Source organism: Ischnura elegans, chromosome 4, assembly GCF_921293095.1.
Source record: "Ischnura elegans chromosome 4, ioIscEleg1.1, whole genome shotgun sequence".
In the NCBI taxonomy this organism is placed as follows: domain Eukaryota; kingdom Metazoa; phylum Arthropoda; class Insecta; order Odonata; family Coenagrionidae; genus Ischnura; species Ischnura elegans.
In genome coordinates, this window is record NC_060249.1 from 53,166,603 (window position 1) to 53,187,060 (window position 20,458).

Here is a 20,458-nt window from a genome sequence, read left to right on the forward strand (position 1 = left end):
CGCTCTTTGATCAGCTTAGTAGCCTACTTACAGAACTAAGGGCGATCAAATGAAAATTGTCGCAACGGTACCCATGGTCTCCCCTACATTTTCAATTATAAAATGATGTTTCCTGGAGTTTAGGTCAATAAAATTGCACATTTTCATTTAGCGACACACAATGCTTGAAATACTCTTTAGGAAAAGGATTTCATGTCATTCAAGAGTTATTGAAAAGTTACATTTTAGGCGTTATATTGTATTAAATATTTATATATTTTGTCATTTTTAGTCATGAAAAACCTGGGAGCGCCAGTTGTTGTGGGAATCCATCATAAAAAAGAGGTCCATTGATTGAATATTACAGAGATAATATAAAATGTCAATCTTAAGTATTGTGGTTATAATGATTTTAGAATGCAGTGGTTAGCAACGAAATCTTACGTGTACCTCGGTGCACCTATCTTTCTACATCGGTCTGTGACCTTTAAAGCTATTAGCGCTTCCTTATTGTTGTTTTCCTGCAATTTCTGTGACCCTATCGACGTAGTATCATAATGTGCTAAACTTTGTATGAGCAAATAAAAAGTCGCCAGATACGAGTACGTGACCTTCATCAGCATCCTGTAATGATGGGAAAGCTTTTTGCTGCTCTCAACTCTATTATTCCATAAAATAATTTTATGTCATTCAGGAGGTGGTTATTTACAATTGAAGCTTTAGAAAATACATTTTAGTACCAAAGTAATCCTCTTTTTTCGACCTATGGCTCCGTCAACGTCATATAATCCGTCCTTGGTATTTTTCTCCCTATTCTGGCGATGCTTAAAAATAGTGTTAACGCTCTCGAAAAAACACATTTTCCCTAAAAAAAAACTCCTGAACATCGGATTAGTGACTGCGTCGTTAAACACGTGTCCGTTGCAATGCGTCGCCAATGGCCTCGTAATTTGCATGTACCCATCAGCTCTGAGATCCAGTGGGCGCTCGAGGTAGGTCAAAGTGACTGTGACAAGTGCTCTTTCCTACGGTGCGAAGTGTTAATGAAACCGTCGTATGATTTCCTGAGATGCCAGTCAACTAATATTTGCTGATACATGGAGCTATCTCTGCATGTCGTGGACATATGTTTACCTGAGGCCACAAATGTCAATGACTGAATAGATTCCGGATTTTCCTTCTGCAGTTGGAATCAGCCATTCGATACGTCCTTATGACTCCAGGGATAAGTTTTTATGTCGTTTATTTTTTATTTGCTGACGATTTTATCCCTCTTCGTTCATTTTGCAAATTTGTGATTTTTTATCAAATCGGTAAATATCTTAAGATTATCTTATATTATTATAATTATGTCTTTCTTTTTATTATTGCCTTATTTTTTGCCTTTGTATTACCAAAAATCAACAAAATCCTGTTGTTTTTTCGGTCACAGTGACCAAACTTTTAAATAAATAGGCATTTGTCATGATAAATATTAGAATATTAAATGATATTTCAATTATATTTTTTCCTTTCTTTAATGGCTATAAACTTTTGTACACGGAATTCTAAGGTGAAGTCCAGGTTAACAAGTTCAAAGGTTGGAATGTAAAGGCTTACAAAAGTCCTTAATTTGATTCTGAAGTAACACCAGAGGATGTTTATTCGTTAGCTCATACCAGGGGCGTATTAAGGTCATTATACCGGGGGTAGGGGGAGGATTCATTACTTTCCTCAGCGCCTTGGTGGTATGCAATACATTTCAACGATAATGCATCTGAGGTCTGGTATGCATAGATGGCCGTGGCCGTATTAAAGGACTTAAATGATATTATCATCAATTCCCGTGTGTATTATCATTAATTAGTCTTTCCTTGAAAAAGAGATCATCCTGGTCGACGAGGTGACTTGATTTTTTCACAGAATTTCGATACTTCTTGGTAAAAATTCTGACAAAAGATGCTACCAATTTGAAAAAAAAACACGTTGATTTTTGTAGGGTTGTGCAAATTTTGCAAATTAATTTTATTTTGCTCAGAGAAAACTTTGGTAAAACATATTCTTACGTATGTATACAATAATATATACCTTTATTGATATCTAGGCTTTGTGTTGAATATTTTAATGCATTTAACGAAGTGTGTTATCTTTTTTCCTAATTGATAAAAGTCTCCAGATTCTCCCGTAATTCCAAGATTCTTTTATCACCTTGATCATGAATATTTGAAGTGATAAGGAGAGGAATTGTAAAACATGCAATCGTGGCTTGAAATTTATTTTCAATCCAATCTCATTATCTAGAAGCTATTTTGAGAGGCCTGTATAGGTTAAGGTGTAATTTTTTTTGTTATTTAGAATTACTCTGACATCCATATTGAGATTTTAAAAAGCAATCTTTTGTCCAATAAAATTTTCTGATGCAATGCAAATCCCTATGAGCATTGCACATGGGTGGAAATTCCATATTTTTGCAGTCCCACCAATCGAAAAATATCCTTGTTTCTATTGGTTAGCCGATATATATATACTTTTACATTCAATATTTTCTAACTGCTGCAAGAGAGCCTCATCCCTGTGGACCACAGCTTTTCACAGTAGGGTCGCATGTAGGAATTAAGGCTACGAGGGGTTTTAGGCACAACCGGCACAAGTAATACATTGGTGTCTGGGGGTATGGCATACCCGCCAGGGTAAGCGGCAGGTGCGGGTGCCCTCCCAGAGAAAAATTAGGATAAATAGTGAGTTTGACGACTTTCTGAGGGATATTTTATAAATCCTTGCATAATTATATAAGTAATATTAATTCAATTAAGTAAAATAGGTTTAATTTTAAAATTTCTGAGCTCTGGGGGGGGGGGGGGGGGGGGGGTTATCCCCCAAAACCCCCTTGCTGTGCCACTGGTTCACAGGTTCATGTATTTTTGGTTGTAATGTTCCCATTGTCACTTTGAATGGTGATTTTTGCTTATGTAATTTATTTCCTTTTTCATCCCTCATCCATCTTGCACCATCACTATCGTAATTTTCCCTCTATTTCTTGCACCACCTGATGAAATTTACTGTTATTTGTTACTTATTTGTAAATACTGTTGAATATTTTTTGTTCATTATTGGTTATGTTGCTTAATATTATTAAATTGTTTCTCCTGTTGTTGTGAGTCCTCTGTAATTTGCCTCGTGCGGTTTTTTGGCTGGATTAAATAAATAAATTTCCATTCAAGTAAAACGCGTCAGATGAATTAAATGCTCCATAATTACTATTAATTGTAATGATTTGCCATTAGTATTATTGTATTAATAAGCTCTAGACTAGTAACTGAAATATGTAAAACTATCTCACTCTCATGAATTACACTCCCGTTTAGTCTATTTGCTATTATCTTAAGGCCTGGTTACATGATACATTAACACGTACGGGTTAATGTCTATATGTATGAATGCAAGAATGAACGCCGAAATGCACCGTGTAACCACCCAACTTGTGCGAATGCGTGAACGGAAAATAGAACCTGTTCTAATTTGGTTCATGCATACGTACATGTTCCGTTCAGGTCCACCAAAATCATTCACGCAAACGTACATTAACTTGTATGTGTTAATGTACCGTGTAACCAGGCCTTTAAAATGGGCAATACAAATCTGTTTTTATAAAACTTGCTTATGTGGATGCTTTCTCATGCAATCCGATCAATTTGATGTTTCTAATATGCTTTTCTAATCCAATGTAATCCACAGTACCAAAGGCATGAGTGGCTGTGTGAGAGCTCTTGGGAGGGTCAAATCAGTCCATGGCTCCCCATTGCGCAAGCAGTCCTGTTACATCATGCAGGACGACCATCTGATGGGCCACCTTACCACAAAAGAGGCACTGGAGCTTTCGGCCAAACTTCGCCTGCCACGGTCTGCTTCTTCCAAGGATAGGCAACTGGTGGTGAGGGTCTTCAGCATTGTGTGGAGGGAAATGTTTAAAGGAAATTGGTATCAATAATGTCATTTTCATAAGTTGCACACACAGCTCATACAAAAATAATGTTATGAGGGAATAATGATGTCTGGATCACAGAGCTCTCCGACAAGTCTGTTGCATGTGATTAGCATAGTGGTTGAATGTTAAATTTTACTTAGAGAGGGCAATCCTAATATATCCTTACATTTTTTAAATCATATCTCTACTCTACAGATTTGGATTTTAGGTGAAATAAAATCCTTCTATATTTTCTTGAATCATATGAGATCTAAATACTTAGGGCCACTCATATTCTCATTCTGTGAGGAATGGAAACAGAGCAATGAAGTACATATTTAGGTTTCAGGATTCCTCCTACAAAATTAATAATGCTCCTTAGCCATTCAGGATGGCCACATTATCTTTTCACTCTTTCATTTCCTTTTAGATTCAAGATATTCTGGAGACTCTTGGACTGACTGTCAGTGCATCTGTGAAGTGCAGTAGTCTCTCTGGTGGTCAGAAAAAACGTCTTTCTGTCGCTTTAGAGCTTGTCAACAACCCTCCTGTCATCTTTTTGGATGAGCCCACTACGTAAGTGATAAAAACTTACCCCCAGTTCATTGATGTGCTGTCTTCTGTTTGGGAATCACCTTATTGTTCTATTTTAACACTCCATGGTCAAAATAAATTTTGAGACTTTTTTTCAGGCTAGAATAATGGTGCCGTTTGATATAATGGATGGTATGAGTTGATTGTCAAATAAAAATATCCCATTTTTTCTAAGGAGTTGCCTGTTCGAATGTGCCATGTGTAGCAAAGCAACTCTCACAATAGAGTGGTATTAGTCATTACTATTTATTACACAGTTAATGGAAGAAGATTACTAAAATTTATATTTGAAGTTTAAATGCCTTTAAGTACATTATTAGTCCTTTAAAACTTGCTAAATTTTATTAGTACTTTTTAGGATAATGCCCCATTGTGCCTATGCCACAGTCTATATAGCATTAGATTGCTTGGTACCAATTTTAAGGAATTGGAGCTTTTCCATTCAATAAATATATGAGCCTTTATTTATCTGTGCACAGATGTATGTATCATGATTAGGGAATAATCATGGCCGAGTGTTTGACAATGATGGAGAAACTGGTGCACTTTTCCACCAAATTTCAGTGGCAGATACGTATGGGGGACTCAGGGGATATGTGCCCTCTCCTTGAGGCCACCTGCATTGCCTAACATTGCAGAACCACTTTTTACGAACATAAGATGGAATTATGATGGAGTAACATTATCTTGTACATGCTGGCGTAAATAAATTGTTTTTAAAGGTTGCAAGTGACTTGATCATTTTTCATTAAAATAAAATTCAAGATACCTCTTGGGCTCCCATTGAGTTTTTTCTGTTTCCGTTACTGCCAAATTTGAGGAAAAGTTTAACAGTTTGTCTGTTATGAATACCTTCCCCTATATGAAGCACAAATCCATGATATTTATTTTTTTAAATGTTAAATTGACAATTCACAGGGGCCTGGACAGCTCAGCTTCTGTTCAGTGCATGGTGCTGCTCAAACAGCTTGCCAGGGGAGGACGGACAGTCGTGATGACCCTTCATCAACCAAGTGCATCACTCTACATGATGCTGGACCATGTTTACTTGCTGGGAAAGGGAGGCTGCTGTATCTTCCAGGGAGCGCCGCAGATGACTGTACCTTACCTGGCTACATTTGGTCTCATGTGTCCCTTGTATCACAGTCCTGCAGACTTCAGTAAGGCATCAGCTTTTATTAATGTGAGAATGTAGATTTCCGCCATACCGTTCCACAAATTCCTTTAGATTATGTTGGGTTCAAAAAGCCCACAGAGATGAGACCCAGTTAGTTGATGGCTAGATAGACTTGTTTGAGGATGTCTACCAAAGTCAACATAGTTTGGAGCACGCAACCAGCAACTCTCACCAGCATTTTTTTCTCTCTATGTATCTGTATTGATAAAACAATGAAAGTGTTTTGTCCTCACAATGCTGTAGAAGATAAGACAAATAATTATCAAGATTACTTTATAATATGGGGAAGTAACAAAATTGATTGCTGACAATTTTTATTTATTTTAATTTTTCTTAAATTTCAGAAAAAATGATGGAATAATCAAGGAGATCCTTTAAATAATGTTGACAATTTTTGTTATTTTTTTCATTATTTCTTTTCTTTGTTGGGTTTTTCAAAGTAGATATGTACTGAGAAGATAAAATTGAATGTGTTGTGGGTTGCATACTCCTTACTATGACAACTTAGGGGACATGGTACATATTGAGGCAGGTCCGGCCTTAGGGCGGGGCGACCGCCCCGGGCCCCACGCTTTGGGAGGGCCTCGCGTTCGAGGAAAAAAATAAAATATACAATAGTTTTGAAAACGCAATTTCAACTATTACTGTATTGTTAAGCCCGTGCTAGACAAAAAATAATATTATGAAAAAGGAATAATAATGCAGTAATTTTTATTGTGCAATTGCGTTTGTCAGTACAGTACTGTGTCGTGTGAGTGATAACAACGAGTGAGAGAACTTGACATGAGTGAGAGCGGGCACGGCTAGGGAGTTTGTAGATGGGGTATAGAGTTTAATATTTTAAGTGAAGGGCCCCGCACTGAAGGTTCGCCCCTAGCCCCGCACCTGCTAGGGCCGACCCTGTATTGAGGCACAGACACTCAATGAGCACAACCGTGGATATTGTGATTTGAAAGCCAATATTCATCGTTTCTGATGTGTTTATGCCCTTTTATATAGTCACTCTCACTGAAAAATTATAAGAGAAAATCTTTTTGGTTTTTTTCTAATTTGGAATTTTGGAGGCAAAATTTCTGGCAGAAGACATTGGTCAATCTGGAGAGAAAACATGAAGCTTAAAATATGCCAGAATAGAGAGTTTTATGATTAACACAAAATGTATTTTTAAACTGAGGTAGATTATGAGTTGTTGAGATGAGAAAATGTGGTTGCTTGTTTTATATTTTTTCCTTGCAAAAATATTCATGTGAAATAGGGAGAAACCATGGTGCATAAAATTCAACTTAAGGAAATTAGTCATGAATAACATAAGAACCAACGGTTTCTTATCAAAATTTGTCTCTTTGATTATTAAACTTTAAGCTGAAATGCTCCTCAAGGTTGAATAGGAATGTGCATATTATTTTCTGATGGATGAAATTGGTTAATATTATTTTTTGTAAATTTGATTAAGTTTTGACTTCTGCTTGGAACTTAGATACTTCCTAAGTAGTGATTAAAAAACATCATAATGAACTTTAAAGGATGAAGAACTTCATGCTGATCTCGATTTTTCTTCCTCAGTGCTTGAAGTGGCTAGTGAGGACCAGGGAGAATACACAAAGAGGATGTCTGATGAAATGCTGGCAGAATGTGGTGTGAACACTGGTCAGAGCAAATGGAGGAAGGCATCTAAAAATGCTCCCTCTCACATTCTTCCAGCAGCCAGGAAAGCATCTGCCATTGGAAAGATGTGGCAGGCAGCTCAAGGTGAAGAGTTGCAAATCGAGTCATTGCCATCCAAGGACTTGAGGCCTGTATCAGAGCTGAAAAAATTCCAAATTTTGCTGGGCAGGTCACTGTGGCAAATTCACTGTGAATGGGTAGGTACATTTGGACACTTAATAGGTATTTATCCATTTTTAAATTTGGAGGAAGTACGTATAATATTCAAAGATAATATCGGTTGTTAGTGGTGCAGTACTCTTTCTCTATGTACATAATAAAATTCACTAATTTGATAAATCAATCATTGCATATGGATTGAGAAAAGGAATTACGATAATGATTAATTTTTAGTGAAATTATTTGTAATTAACGGGCCAATTAACCCATTTGCTGTGGAGCCAAAATTGTTAACTAACCCCCAAATCTAAAATGAAATGAATAAATTCAGTAGATTTTTGTGCCTAGCCTACCCATTGGCAGGTGCCGTTCCTTTTTGGAGGTGCTCCTTAGGGTGTTTCTTATTTTTTATTTATCAGATTTTTTATTTCTATCTCTTGAATATGCTATGGCTTGCAGAATGGATATCCTAAAAATTTCACCCCAAATTTTTAAAATTTAGAGGTCGCTCAAAGAGCATAAATGCAATAGCATTCAATTTTTCAGATTTTAGGAAATAACATCATTTTCAGGGGTTCACTATTTTCTAGCTTGCCAGGGCCAAAATTTGATCCATTTTTATGTTTGCTAAACAGTTTTCCAGAAATAAAATACTTATCCGCAAGTTCGTATGTCACACACCCCTATAACAGTGAGCTGGTTGCTTGCAGGCCACATTCAAGGTCATCTTATAGGTCCTGTGTCCCTTATTGCCTTACACCCCACTCATGCCTTTCCTAACAAGAGTCGGTGGAAGAGGGGAAGAGACGAATACTATGTTGACGTTTTCCACACCCTATGTTTACTGTAGTTTATTCTTTAAAATAACTACAGCACTGCTCTTCGAGCCTAATATTTTTAAACAAAAGAAATTTTTAGGTTGAAAATCCCAAAAAATATGATATACTTAGAAGCAAAGATATGAAAACAGCTAGTTACTTGTATTTATGCTTGTTGAATCCATTGAAAATGATTTAATTATGTTCTCAAATCTCTACTCCTCAATGCATTCCATTCATGAACAATCTCAGCCCACTGGCAGTTCGGCCATGAGATTTATCGAATCATTTAATGACATAATGTGCAAAATAATATTTAAATTACTCTATTCAACAAATTAGTTAAACTTTCCTTTAGTAGCCAGTAACCCCTGTTACCTTAACATAGTAGCAGCAAGAATCTTAGCTGTTCCTCTCAGGCTAATGCTCAAGGTATCACAGGTCAGTGCAATTTGGGGCGTAAGGAGGATTTTCCTATTGATCTACCTTTTACTTGACAACTATGTTGGCTTATCATCAAAAGTATCTGTTTCAGAAACATCCTCACTACTTAAGATAAAAATGTTGTCATTTCTTGAGAGAATAATACATTTATGATTAACAACAATGTCATTGCATAAAAATGAAATCGATAGTGATTTGCTTTTAAAACATTGCGTAACGGGGTATTTAAATTCTTAGGAATGCCGATTCTGGGTGAAGGTGTTGAGATTGGAAATATGTGCCTATTAGGGCGTAATGCCTTTGGTTTAAAAATGGTTAAAAAGCTAATGTTTGGAAATAACTTTACCCAATCAAACGTTATGATGCATCAATTCATTATGAATAACGAACAACAACTGAAAAGGTACTAACAAATACGTATTGTACGCTTTAAAATTGCTTAGGTTGACATGCCTAAATGACGAGAATCTTCGTCATCCATCCGGAACGTTCGGGAAAAAAATGACAAGAATTCTCGCCATCTGTACGCAACATGTTAAAAGCCTATAACTTACTTTTCTGTTTACTGTTTCATTCAGACTTCTCGCAATATCAATCAACTGATCCAATTTTTCTTTAAACTCCATATCATTTGTTAACTGTCGCATAGGTCTCCGTCACGTATTTTTCTTAAGTTTTAACAGTTGCTTTTTAACAGTTAACTCTGCGCAGTGCTTCTACATATTTTCTCTATTCCTCGTATTTCTGGAATACATGATTGGAATTCTCGACATAACAGTCCAGAATGGGACCACAGGCGTCATTGTTAGCCTCACATTAGCACGCACTCTGTATTTCAGGGTTAATTGGTGGTGATAGAACACCTGCTGCACTTCAAGAATTAAAGTCAGCTAATTTTTTGCGAAACAAGCTGCTTTAGTTCCTGGGATGCCGATTAGGACTACTTCTCTAGACTTGCGCACGATGAATGACATTGTTTTTATCAATAGCATGCCAACTTCGAAAATTTACTCTTAACCATTCGAAATCCGACTGTGATGGGGTTGAAGAGAATGTGAAACATGCAAACTTGGGTAAGAAACCATAACATATGTAGTTGTCTCTAAACATCATTCTTAACGGTTTAATCTATTCTGGTTATGCGAAAGATCCACAGAGAAAAAATCATTCGCCTTGACCGGGATTCGAACCCGGATCCCCCAATTTCCGGTAGAGTGCTTTAGCCAGTGAAGCTACCGAGGCGTCATTCTTCCCTATGGATATTTTTCGGACACTACCGGACAAGGTTTTACTGGACTGCTCAGCATATGATGCCACAAGCAGTACAAATCGTGCACACAGTGCCACAGCCGTAGAGCAGGCCCGGAGCACTGGCTAAAGCACTCGACCGGAAATCGGGGGATCCTGGTTAGAATCCCGGTCAAGGCGAATGATTTTTTCTCTGTGGATCTTTCGCACGATTGTGCATTGTGGGTGACTCCCGTAAAAGTTATCACCGCGGCTAGTCCTGGTATTCTTTCAACTATTCTGGTTACTCGCAAGGAAACAGTCTCCTGAATTTATTACTATGTAAAACAGTGCAAGTTTTTAAGCAACTCCTCCCTTCTTACTCTGACTCTTGTCAGGGATGGCACGAAGGGGCAAGAGGCAATGAGGGGCGCAGGACCTATCAGCTGACCATGAATGCGGCCTGCAAGCGAAAAGCTCCCTGTTAGGAGTGTGACATGGTGCTGTAACTTGCGGAAAAGTATTTCACTCCTGGAAAATTGTGGAGCGGATGTAAAAAATTGAGCAAATTTTGGCTCTAGCAAACTAGAAAATACATAGTGAATTACCCCTGAAAATGATGTTATTTCCTAAAATCGGGAAAATTGAATGTTGCTGCATTAATGCTCTTAGAGCGACCTCTAAATGTTAAACAATCGGGCTGAAATTTTTAAGATATCCATTGTGCACCCCATAGCATATTTTAAGGGGTAGAAAAAATAATGTGAGAAAAAATAAAAAATAATCAACACACTCCAGTGCTCTGCCCATTGATTGGCTGGTTTAGCTGTGACTGGGTTGAGGACAATTTATCTACTACCTCTGGAGTAGCTTCTCTTTAAAAGCTGTCGGAAATAGTCCACCAATTCTCACTGTAATTGGCTTTGCAATGGGAACTTAAAATGACACAGGAGCATTTAAGCCCAATCAATTAAGGGAAAGGATAGTTTTACCAGAGGAAAGAATTAATACTCATTTGGTTACTCACTTATACATATATTATTTTCGGTTTAAAATTAAATAACATTAATAGTACTTAAAGTTTTAGTTTCCTCCAGTGGAAAAGAATAATTTTTGTGTCTTAAATACTTTTAATCAGAAACACATGAGCACAGTGTTGCATTTTACATGTTGGAGAAAGATAATAATTCCCTACATCTTTTTGATTTAATGTGGGACAGTTTTGGTGAGATGAATGTGTGTATTAAATAAGAAGTATGTTTGCCTATATAACTACTAATATTTCTATTATTTTAAACCAATTAAAAACTAAAAGAATTAGCGCCTATTTATGATGTCTCTAAAATGTAGGTATTTTGGTTGATTCCTTTAGTCGGTCACACAAGTGCGAGCGGCCTTCCATTTGATGGTTGGTATATTACTTGGAATGGTGTTCTCAGGTGCCGGTAATGATGGAGGCAGAACAGTTAGCAACCTAGGATTCCTGTTTATAAATCTGGTTTATCTCACATATACATCCATGATGCCTGCTGTGCTCCGATGTAAGTAATTTTGTCTTTCCATCTAAGTATTTCTGTGGATTGTTGATTTAGAAATGAATAATTTCATAAGTTATTGCTGACATTTGCGTTTATAGTTACACTATGTATTCAAATTTCATAAAGCCACTGAATGGGATTACTGCCCTTGTATGAAAAGTTCCAAAAGCTGAATTTCTGATAAGCATTAATACATACATAGTTTTTAGCTCTAACATTAACTATGATATGAAAAACATCCCTCTTAAATGCTATGGTAATCTTTGCATTCTATGCTTGGAGTGGTCCGGCTTTTAAAGAGGTTATTATTGAATTAGTGGCACCTTTGAGTTTTCTTTCACAGTGAGGAATTAATGAACCCTAAGTGGAGTTTAAAGTTTTTCCAAACTTAATGCTGCAATAGGACTGAGAACGAAATTTATGGCAGTAATTTCTATCTTAAAACTTTCTCCATCTTTTTCAGACCCCACTGAACTTCCTGTAATACAGAAAGAACTCTTCAATAATTGGTACTCTCTTGCCTCTTATTTTGCTGCTCAGCTAACAGCTGGAACCCCAGTGCAGGTACATATTCCAATCAGAAACATTTATTTTACATTAAGATACCTGAAAAAAATCAGTTGGTCTAATTCATCGGTGCTGTGATGTACCTAACATGAACTAATACATAATGTCAAACTGTATTGTAATGATTCAAGTAACTTTTTAAAGTCTGCTCGTATGATTTTGAATTTCATTGCCAGAAGTTCCCAGAGCGTGGAGCTAAGGAGTATGTAGGGTTTTCTTCATGAAGGGGCACAAGCTCTTGAGGGGGATGCAAGCTTGAGGATTTCAAGATGGCCTGAGGGGTGGCAGGGGCGGATTAAGGTCACTTTTGTGGGGGTGGGGGCAATAACTTTTGCTGTGTCTTGTTAATACCTTTCAGCAATAATGCATCTGAGTTGTAATATGCAGGGACAATTGTTTTTAGATATTCATCAAATTTTTTTATAAATTTTTTCTTAAGCTGTTGAAATAAAAACTTTCATTAGAGCTCCACCTTGAAGGTTAACACATTTGAAAATTTTCCAAAAATTACGGGTCTCTGCCCCTCAACCCCCATTTAATCCACCACTGGGGATGGGGCAATTTAGAATACCCAGCAGTATGGCTGACTCAGGGAAGAAGACCGTAGAAAGTGGTGCACCCCTTGGCTGGACTTGTCCTTGCTCAGGCAATCAGGCTCATTCACCATTTTTTTATATTGTAGATTGTGATAGAGTAAAAAAATAAATATGTTTAAAGACCCGTATTGTGGAAGAAGATGCCCATATTTTTCAATTTCTCAATCCCTTTCCTAACTTTCTTGCTATTCAGAAAAAAAATTTCAACACCCTTAATCCTCAGCATAGAATTTGATTTATTTAAGTATACCGGGACTAGCCACGGTGATAACTTTTTACGGAGTCACCCGCAATGCACAAATAGTGCGAAATAATAATAATAGAGTTCAAAGTTCGGGCTTTGCTCTCCGGCTGTGGCGCCATGCGCACGACTTGGGACTGCTAGTCGCATCATATGCTCAGCAGTCCATACCACCTTGTCCGGTATAGTCCACAAATTTCCACAGGGGAGAATGACGCCTCGGTAGCTTAACTGGCTAAAGCACTCGGCCGGAAATCGAGGGATCCGGGTTCGAATCCCGGTCAAGGCGAATGATTTTTCCTCTGTGGATTTTTCGCACTAATAGAATTTGATGTTATAAACCCCTGCTAAGCTGTTCACTGCTTTTCCAATACTCCGTAGCCTCATGTTTCATGTTGTATGCGCTCTTGTTAGCAATTACTTCTGTCAACGAGCAGTTCTCCCTGAATAAGTAAATTCACCAGAACTCCAATGTCGTTTTCAACTCATGAAATGTGGGTGGCCTCATTAATATTCATTTTAAAGGTATGAGAAAATGGCTAAAAAAAGGATGATTTTGTTTGTAATGACAGGAATTAATTCCTATTAGGATCGGAATTTATTGTGCTTGAAAATTTTCACTTTGACTACAATATGAGCCCTTGTATTGAGTCATTGAAGTGAAAATTTTCAAGCATAACAAGTTCCAATCATGTGTTGCAACCAAATAAACTCTAATTGTATGTTTTCAACCAAAGTAGTCTGATATCAGAAAATTCAGTACACATATTTTTCCAAGTGCTCCAACAAGAGATGGACAGTAGGGCGGATCGCAAAAATCGATTTTTTTCAAATCCATCTGGCCCATTGAAAAAAAGTTGTGGGACCGATCAAAAATAAGGCCTGAAAAATTTGAGACCTCTAGGTGAACCCCTGACCCTCGCTCAAATGAGATTTAGGGGGGGAGGGACCAATTTCGAAAAATATAATATTTTATGGTCATTTCCTATAGATTTTGCCGAGTTACTGCCCTTTAGGGCGAAAATTTCGTGCATTTTTACGTATCTGCCACCGTTTAGCCACAAAATGCCTTATTTGAGTCCGCGTCCGCGAAGAAAATATTCCAACGCCCACGCAGCGTCACGGATACAAGAGCGGCAGGCCAATCCCGTCCCCTCCCCGCTCGCTTCTCCCCCTCCCACGCCTCGAGTACAGCAATATTCATCCTGCGTGTGCTGCTAGGAGGGAGTTCATCCTTGATAATATAAATCGGAAGATGGTGGAAGGTAAAATATGATGAGTAGTGAGACGACTTGTTTCTTAATTGGCGCCTCGTCGGCGTTAAACAAATCGATGTTACCAACTTTTAGAGAAGTGATGAAATATTTGTAGATCCGAGAACGCAGGTAAGGAGCCTACGGTCTATGAAAAGGCCTCTTGAGTGGCTATAAAGGCGTGCGACGTAATGTGACGCGCTTCTCATCCATAATGTGTGACTAAATGGATTTAGCGGTACCACAGGAAGTACTAAAACTTACGGAAAATGGGAATATGCCAAAAGTAGGGTTTTATTGAAGTACAAAACTCAAACACTTTTAAAGGAACATTTGAAATTATGCGATACTTTTGTGTGTGTGTGAAAGAAGGAGCATAAGGTTCCCCCCAATGAAGAAGCATTTTGGGAGACAAGCGGACGAAACGAAAGATGATGGCTGCTGGATTGAATTCTAAAGAAACTCGACAACTGAGGAAAAAAGGGAATCATAGGAGAGCATTGAGTCAACATCGTCAATTCTTGTATGGAAAAATAGTATCAAAAATTTTCTTCATCAATTCATCCGTAGAAAATTAAACTGACGAGAAATCAGCCTATTTGTATCTCTGCTTTCAGCATAAAATAAATACTAAGGGCTATAAACTCACATTGGAACTTTTCGGGGAAAATGCATCTGCGAACTGTGATAGAGGTATATGCATGAACCAAGCAACAGCAATGATCATTGGAAGTAATGAAATATTTATACATGCCTCAGCCCAAATGCACCAAAAGTCACACCCAGTGCGTCTTTCTTCGTAAGTCTAACTAATATTTGATTTTTCAGTATCGTCTGTGGAGGAACAATCACGAAAGAATTACTCAATTATCTACTTTCCAGTCTGTATTTCTTATGTCAGTGTCATTCCTCATCTTTCGCTGCTGTCAACAAAGTTTTGGTGAATTTCTTCACGAATCTCTCGTCCGGATGTATAATAAAAGGAATATTTAACTTCAAATTGGAACGTTCATTAATAGATTATTGAATTTCCACAGCGCTAAGGTCAGATATAACCGGATGTCTCTCTCCAATACATAATCAGCGTGTAGTCCTTTACGTTGATATTCAAATTCAGCATTTAAAATAATCTAAGATTGGTCGCCAAACGCATCCTTCCAACAATGCAAATTGGGTCCCTATATTGCCCTCCCAATGTTTATGTCGGAAATTCTTAGTCAAAAAAAGGCAACTTAGTGCAATTAGCAAATAGACCACTGCAAAGATGAAATATGATTTTATGCTTTCCCGGCGAATGATGTGGGTAAACTCTTCTCGGGATTCAAAAAACTTTATCCCCGATGATGAGCCCCGAGCTCGAAACTTTGCCCTTTGTGGAAAAATTAACACGGTGGGAATCCCGAGAAGAGTTTACCCACACTTCAGGGAATGTTGGAAAAATGCTTGTAGCAGAGGGATGATACCTTCCTCCTTTTTGGGCGGTATTCACTTAGTACCATTGCATTCAAATCCTTTTTAATTTTTTGTATCTAGTTTTCACTCGGAAAGGAATCGAGAATCGCAGATTTTATAACTATTGCTAATACTCCGACGGGGGAGGCAAACCCCCAAAGGTGGGACCCTGTTTCTTCCACTAACACCACACATTCCCCTTTAAACTTGGATTGCTAAGTCCTCTTACCTTTTTTCATCAGACAAAAGTATTTGTCAAAATTACAAATTTATTTCATCAAAATGGAGCCCTTTGATACCTCTCTTTTCGTATTGACAGTAATTAGCATCTTTTTCTGTCTACGTAAGTAGTTCTGGTACACTGGCTTTGATGTATCTTACGAAGTTATGACTTTTACGTCAGCTAAAGATGCGGGAATGATCATTGCTGTTGCTTGGTTCTTGCATATACCTCTATCACAGTTCGCAGATGCATTTTCCCCGAAAAGTTCCAATGTGAGTTTATAGCCCTTAGTATTTATTTTATGCTGAAAGCAGAGATACAAATAGGCTGATTTCTCGTCAGTTTAATTTTCTACGGATGAATTGATGAAGAAAATTTTTGATACTATTTTTCCATACAAGAATTGACGATGTTGACTCAATGCTCTCCTATGATTCCCTTTTTTCCTCAGTTGTCGAGTTTCTTTAGAATTCAATCCAGCAGCCATCATCTTTCGTTTCGTCCGCTTGTCTCCCAAAATGCTTCTTCATTGGGGGGAACCTTATGCTCCTTCTTTCACACACACACAAAAGTATCGCATAATTTCAAATGTTCCTTTAAAAGTGTTTGAGTTTTGTACTTCAATAAAACCCTACTTTTGGCATATTCCCATTTTCCGTAAGTTTTAGTACTTCCTGTGGTACCGCTAAATCCATTTAGTCACACATTATGGATGAGAAGCGCGTCACATTACGTCGCACGCCTTTATAGCCACTCAAGAGGCCTTTTCATAGACCGTAGGCTCCTTACCTGCGTTCTCGGATCTACAAATATTTCATCACTTCTCTAAAAGTTGGTAACATCGATTTGTTTAACGCCGACGAGGCGCCAATTAAGAAACAAGTCGTCTCACTACTCATCATATTTTACCTTCCACCATCTTCCGATTTATATTATCAAGGATGAACTCCCTCCTAGCAGCACACGCAGGATGAATATTGCTGTACTCGAGGCGTGGGAGGGGGAGAAGCGAGCGGGGAGGGGACGGGATTGGCCTGCCGCTCTTGTATCCGTGACGCTGCGTGGGCGTTGGAATATTTTCTTCGCGGACGCGGACTCAAATAAGGCATTTTGTGGCTAAACGGTGGCAGATACGTAAAAATGCACGAAATTTTCGCCCTAAAGGGCAGTAACTCGGCAAAATCTATAGGAAATGACCATAAAATATTATATTTTTCGAAATTGGTCCCTCCCCCCCTAAATCTCATTTGAGCGAGGGTCAGGGGTTCACCTAGAGGTCTCAAATTTTTCAGGCCTTATTTTTGATCGGTCCCACAACTTTTTTTCAATGGGCCAGATGGATTTGAAAAAAATCGATTTTTGCGATCCGCCCTAATGGACAGTTATGATTGGGGTGGCACAATTTTTTCCTGACTCATTTTTCCCATTCCTGATTATTATTTTCTTTGGGGTCTTCAAGGATTAGCTAGTATCGATTGAAATAACTATGCCGCACATAACAATTGAAATCATGTCCGTTTATTTTAAGACACAAATACATACACACGGGAAATATGCGTATAGGCTGATGGCCACAGATTCAATCCCAGATTTGCGTGTTGGCACGTAGGTCTCACTCTCGTGTACTCGGGGATGCTACTCCTCGTCCAAGGGTGCGAAACCCCTAGGGTCCCGTTATCCTACCGGCACCAAGGGTCCTCTGCCTGTCTCATTGAGGTGGTGCTGCCTTTCAGCAGTAGCAAGCAATGGTTTGAACGCTACATTTTCCATTTATTTTTCAAGAATGGTTTATTTTTAATAAATACAATTGGAGATGAATGGCAAAATTGTTCTCGTATAATTTTTCCCAACCCATGGATATAACCCTATTGTTTAGGTTGCAATTATGTCTATCTTTTCTTAATCCCATAGCATACATATTAGAAACATCTAATTATAAAATGTGCTCTGAATAATTTTTTTTATTAATGCTATATAATATTCCTTTTAAATGTGTTTCAGATGGTCCACTGCCTCTTATTCTGCTCAGTGGCATACTTCGGCAGTGGACAGCCCAATGAGCCATTCCGTTTCTTCATGTATCTTTTAATTTCTGAATTGGTCATGCTTAGAGCAGAAGGATTGGGTCTTGTTCTTGGCACCCTTGTCAATTCTGTTGTGAGTATATTATTCTTGTATTTTAGTTGGAATGGTTAGAAAATTTATTTTGTTTTTTTTTCATAGATTTGTATATGTATATATAATTTTTTTAATTCTATGAACTCCCTATTATCTCTAGTCGAATACTATAATCCATTTTACAGTTGGCTATTCATGATTTTTCACTCATACATATTTTTGCTAGTTATCTCATCAACAGGTCTATGACTGTAAAATTCAAGAATAAGCCAAGCTTTAATTCAAACTGGACGAAAGGAAGACCTTTTGCAATGGCCAAGTTCACCCTTTAAAATGTACTATGTAGTTTTCCTTTTTTCCTCACAGAGAACATGTTGTTGTACATTTACATAGCAATATCACTAGCTTAGAATAATATATATTCTCTCATATTCCTGAGGAAGATGAGCAAAGCAAAAGTTTTAATGGTATTTCTTCATCATTCATGCCTCATCTCCCTGCACCCTGTATAATTAAATGGGAGCTTTCTATTATGGCAACTGCAGATCCAAACTTTCAAATGAAAAATTCCCATTCTATATTCTTAAAGAAGTCCCCAATTTTATGTTTTTCTCCCATGTTTTTGCTTTAATTATTTAGCCCTAAAGTCTCATATATTTTTACATTTCCAGAATGGAACATTCCTTGGGGCGATGATGTCAGCTGTGGATATTCTCTTTGCTGGTTACATCGTTCTGGTGTCCGATATGCTGCCATTCTTCCAGGTGTTATCAAACTTTAGTTTCCTTTCCCAAGGGTTTGAAGGTGTTGTAGTGAGTGTTTATGGTTTCGATCGGGGGACTTTAGGCTGCCCAGAGGAAGGAAACCAGGTTGCAGAGGGACATGGAGTCTATTGCCACTTACGTTACCCATCACAAATTCTCAAGAGGTTCAGCCTTTGTGATGACAATTATTGGACTGTGGATGTGCCAGCTCTGTGTGCATGGGTTGTTTTCCTTCGTGTTGTACTGTTCTTTACACTATGGTGGAGAATGAAATCTAGCCGATAGTAATGGACATAAACTTCAGAAACGATGCTAGTCGATCTGATATGAAATTTTGTTTTGAGTGGAAGAACACTATTTTTATATGAATGTATACAAGTCTGTGTACATTTATCTTTGTTACTTTCTCCCATGGAGAAGTTTATTATTTTATTTTATGTTTTCATTGTTTATATTTTTATAACTGTGATAAGCTATGGCTGTAGAGGTGAAAATCAGTCAATATTAATCAATAATTATAAACTTGAAGCTGTCTCATTTTTTTGGGTTCCAGATGTTTAAGCATAGATACCTACAGGGGCGGATCCAGGATTTCTTTCTGGGAGGGGCACAAGCAAGGTCGTATCCAGGATTTTGTTCAGGGGGGGCACAAGGATACCTCGTCATACAAAACGAACGAAATGATAATGTTAAAAATCTAGCATATTTTTTATGGTCTGGGGGGGGCGCGTGCCCCCCCCCTGGATCCGCCTATGGATACCTATGAAGCTGTCTTAAGTCGAGCTTTGTATTCATATCTAAGATAATTTATAGAAAGATGGCAACAAGATATAAGAAAAAAGAGAAGCCGGAAATATCATTGATCACATCAGGTATTGCCTTATGAAGCTCACTATTTACAATATGTATAGCAAGATTGATGTACTTTATTGGTTATGAGATGGCTGCTATTAAGTGTATTCTTTGATTTCAACAACAGAGCAACATGAAAAGTAACAATGGAAATTTTTAAAGGTAAGTAAACTTAGCATGAAATAATTGTCGAAATTTACGTGACATATTCTCCTTTTATAGTATGGTCAGACAGACTTTAAAAAGACATCTAAGGATAACAAGTGGTTACTATTGCACAATCAAAGCTTTACAAGGAGAATGAATAGTAAGCGAAAGAATTGTGTACACAAAAGTGATTACATAGGCAAATATCATGGTGAGGAACAGGTCGAGAGAATGGCAGATTCAGTTACAGATGTAATAGTCATCTATTATGGGACGAAAATGTGAAGCGATAGCATATAGAAGAAGTTTCAGTTTTCATAACTGTCTTTCTATTTTTGGTCAAACCTAGGTATGTATACTATTGGGGAAAACACTTTGTGCTGCCCATCAGGCTAAATTTTCTCTCCAAGACAGTGAATTATTCTGAGGCCAATAGTTTAAGATGAAGGTAACTCAAGTATGCTGCATCATCTTCTTTTATTCGTCGTTCTGTTTGGTGAAGGAATCCTGGCAGCCTGCCAGCCCTAAGCATAATTCCCTGTAGCTACCAGAGTGGTGGTATGTAAGGCAGTATTTACCAAATGCCTTTGAAATATTCTCCATTTTTAATTCTAATGTGTATGTTCTGAGAATATCATTGAACCTTGTTTTAGTACAAGAGAAGGTGCTTGGTTTGAAGAAAAAAGAGAGGACAGAGGGAA

General features: G+C 37.7%; 1 protein-coding gene across 1 annotated transcript in view; it reads left to right on the plus strand.

Moving 5' to 3' along the window:
* Positions 1–19,286, plus strand: part of LOC124157478 (ATP-binding cassette sub-family G member 1-like) — a 105,322-nt gene extending 86,036 nt beyond the window's left edge. The window contains exons 3-10 of the mRNA XM_046532214.1: positions 3,694–3,889; positions 4,353–4,498; positions 5,435–5,676; positions 7,257–7,555; positions 11,379–11,547; positions 12,008–12,108; positions 17,878–18,033; positions 18,666–19,286. Coding sequence (XP_046388170.1) covers positions 3,694–3,889; positions 4,353–4,498; positions 5,435–5,676; positions 7,257–7,555; positions 11,379–11,547; positions 12,008–12,108; positions 17,878–18,033; positions 18,666–19,043 — 1,687 coding nt within the window. The 3' untranslated portion in view covers positions 19,044–19,286. The remainder of the gene's footprint in view (positions 1–3,693; positions 3,890–4,352; positions 4,499–5,434; positions 5,677–7,256; positions 7,556–11,378; positions 11,548–12,007; positions 12,109–17,877; positions 18,034–18,665) is intronic.
* Positions 19,287–20,458: the final 1,172 nt, after the last annotated feature.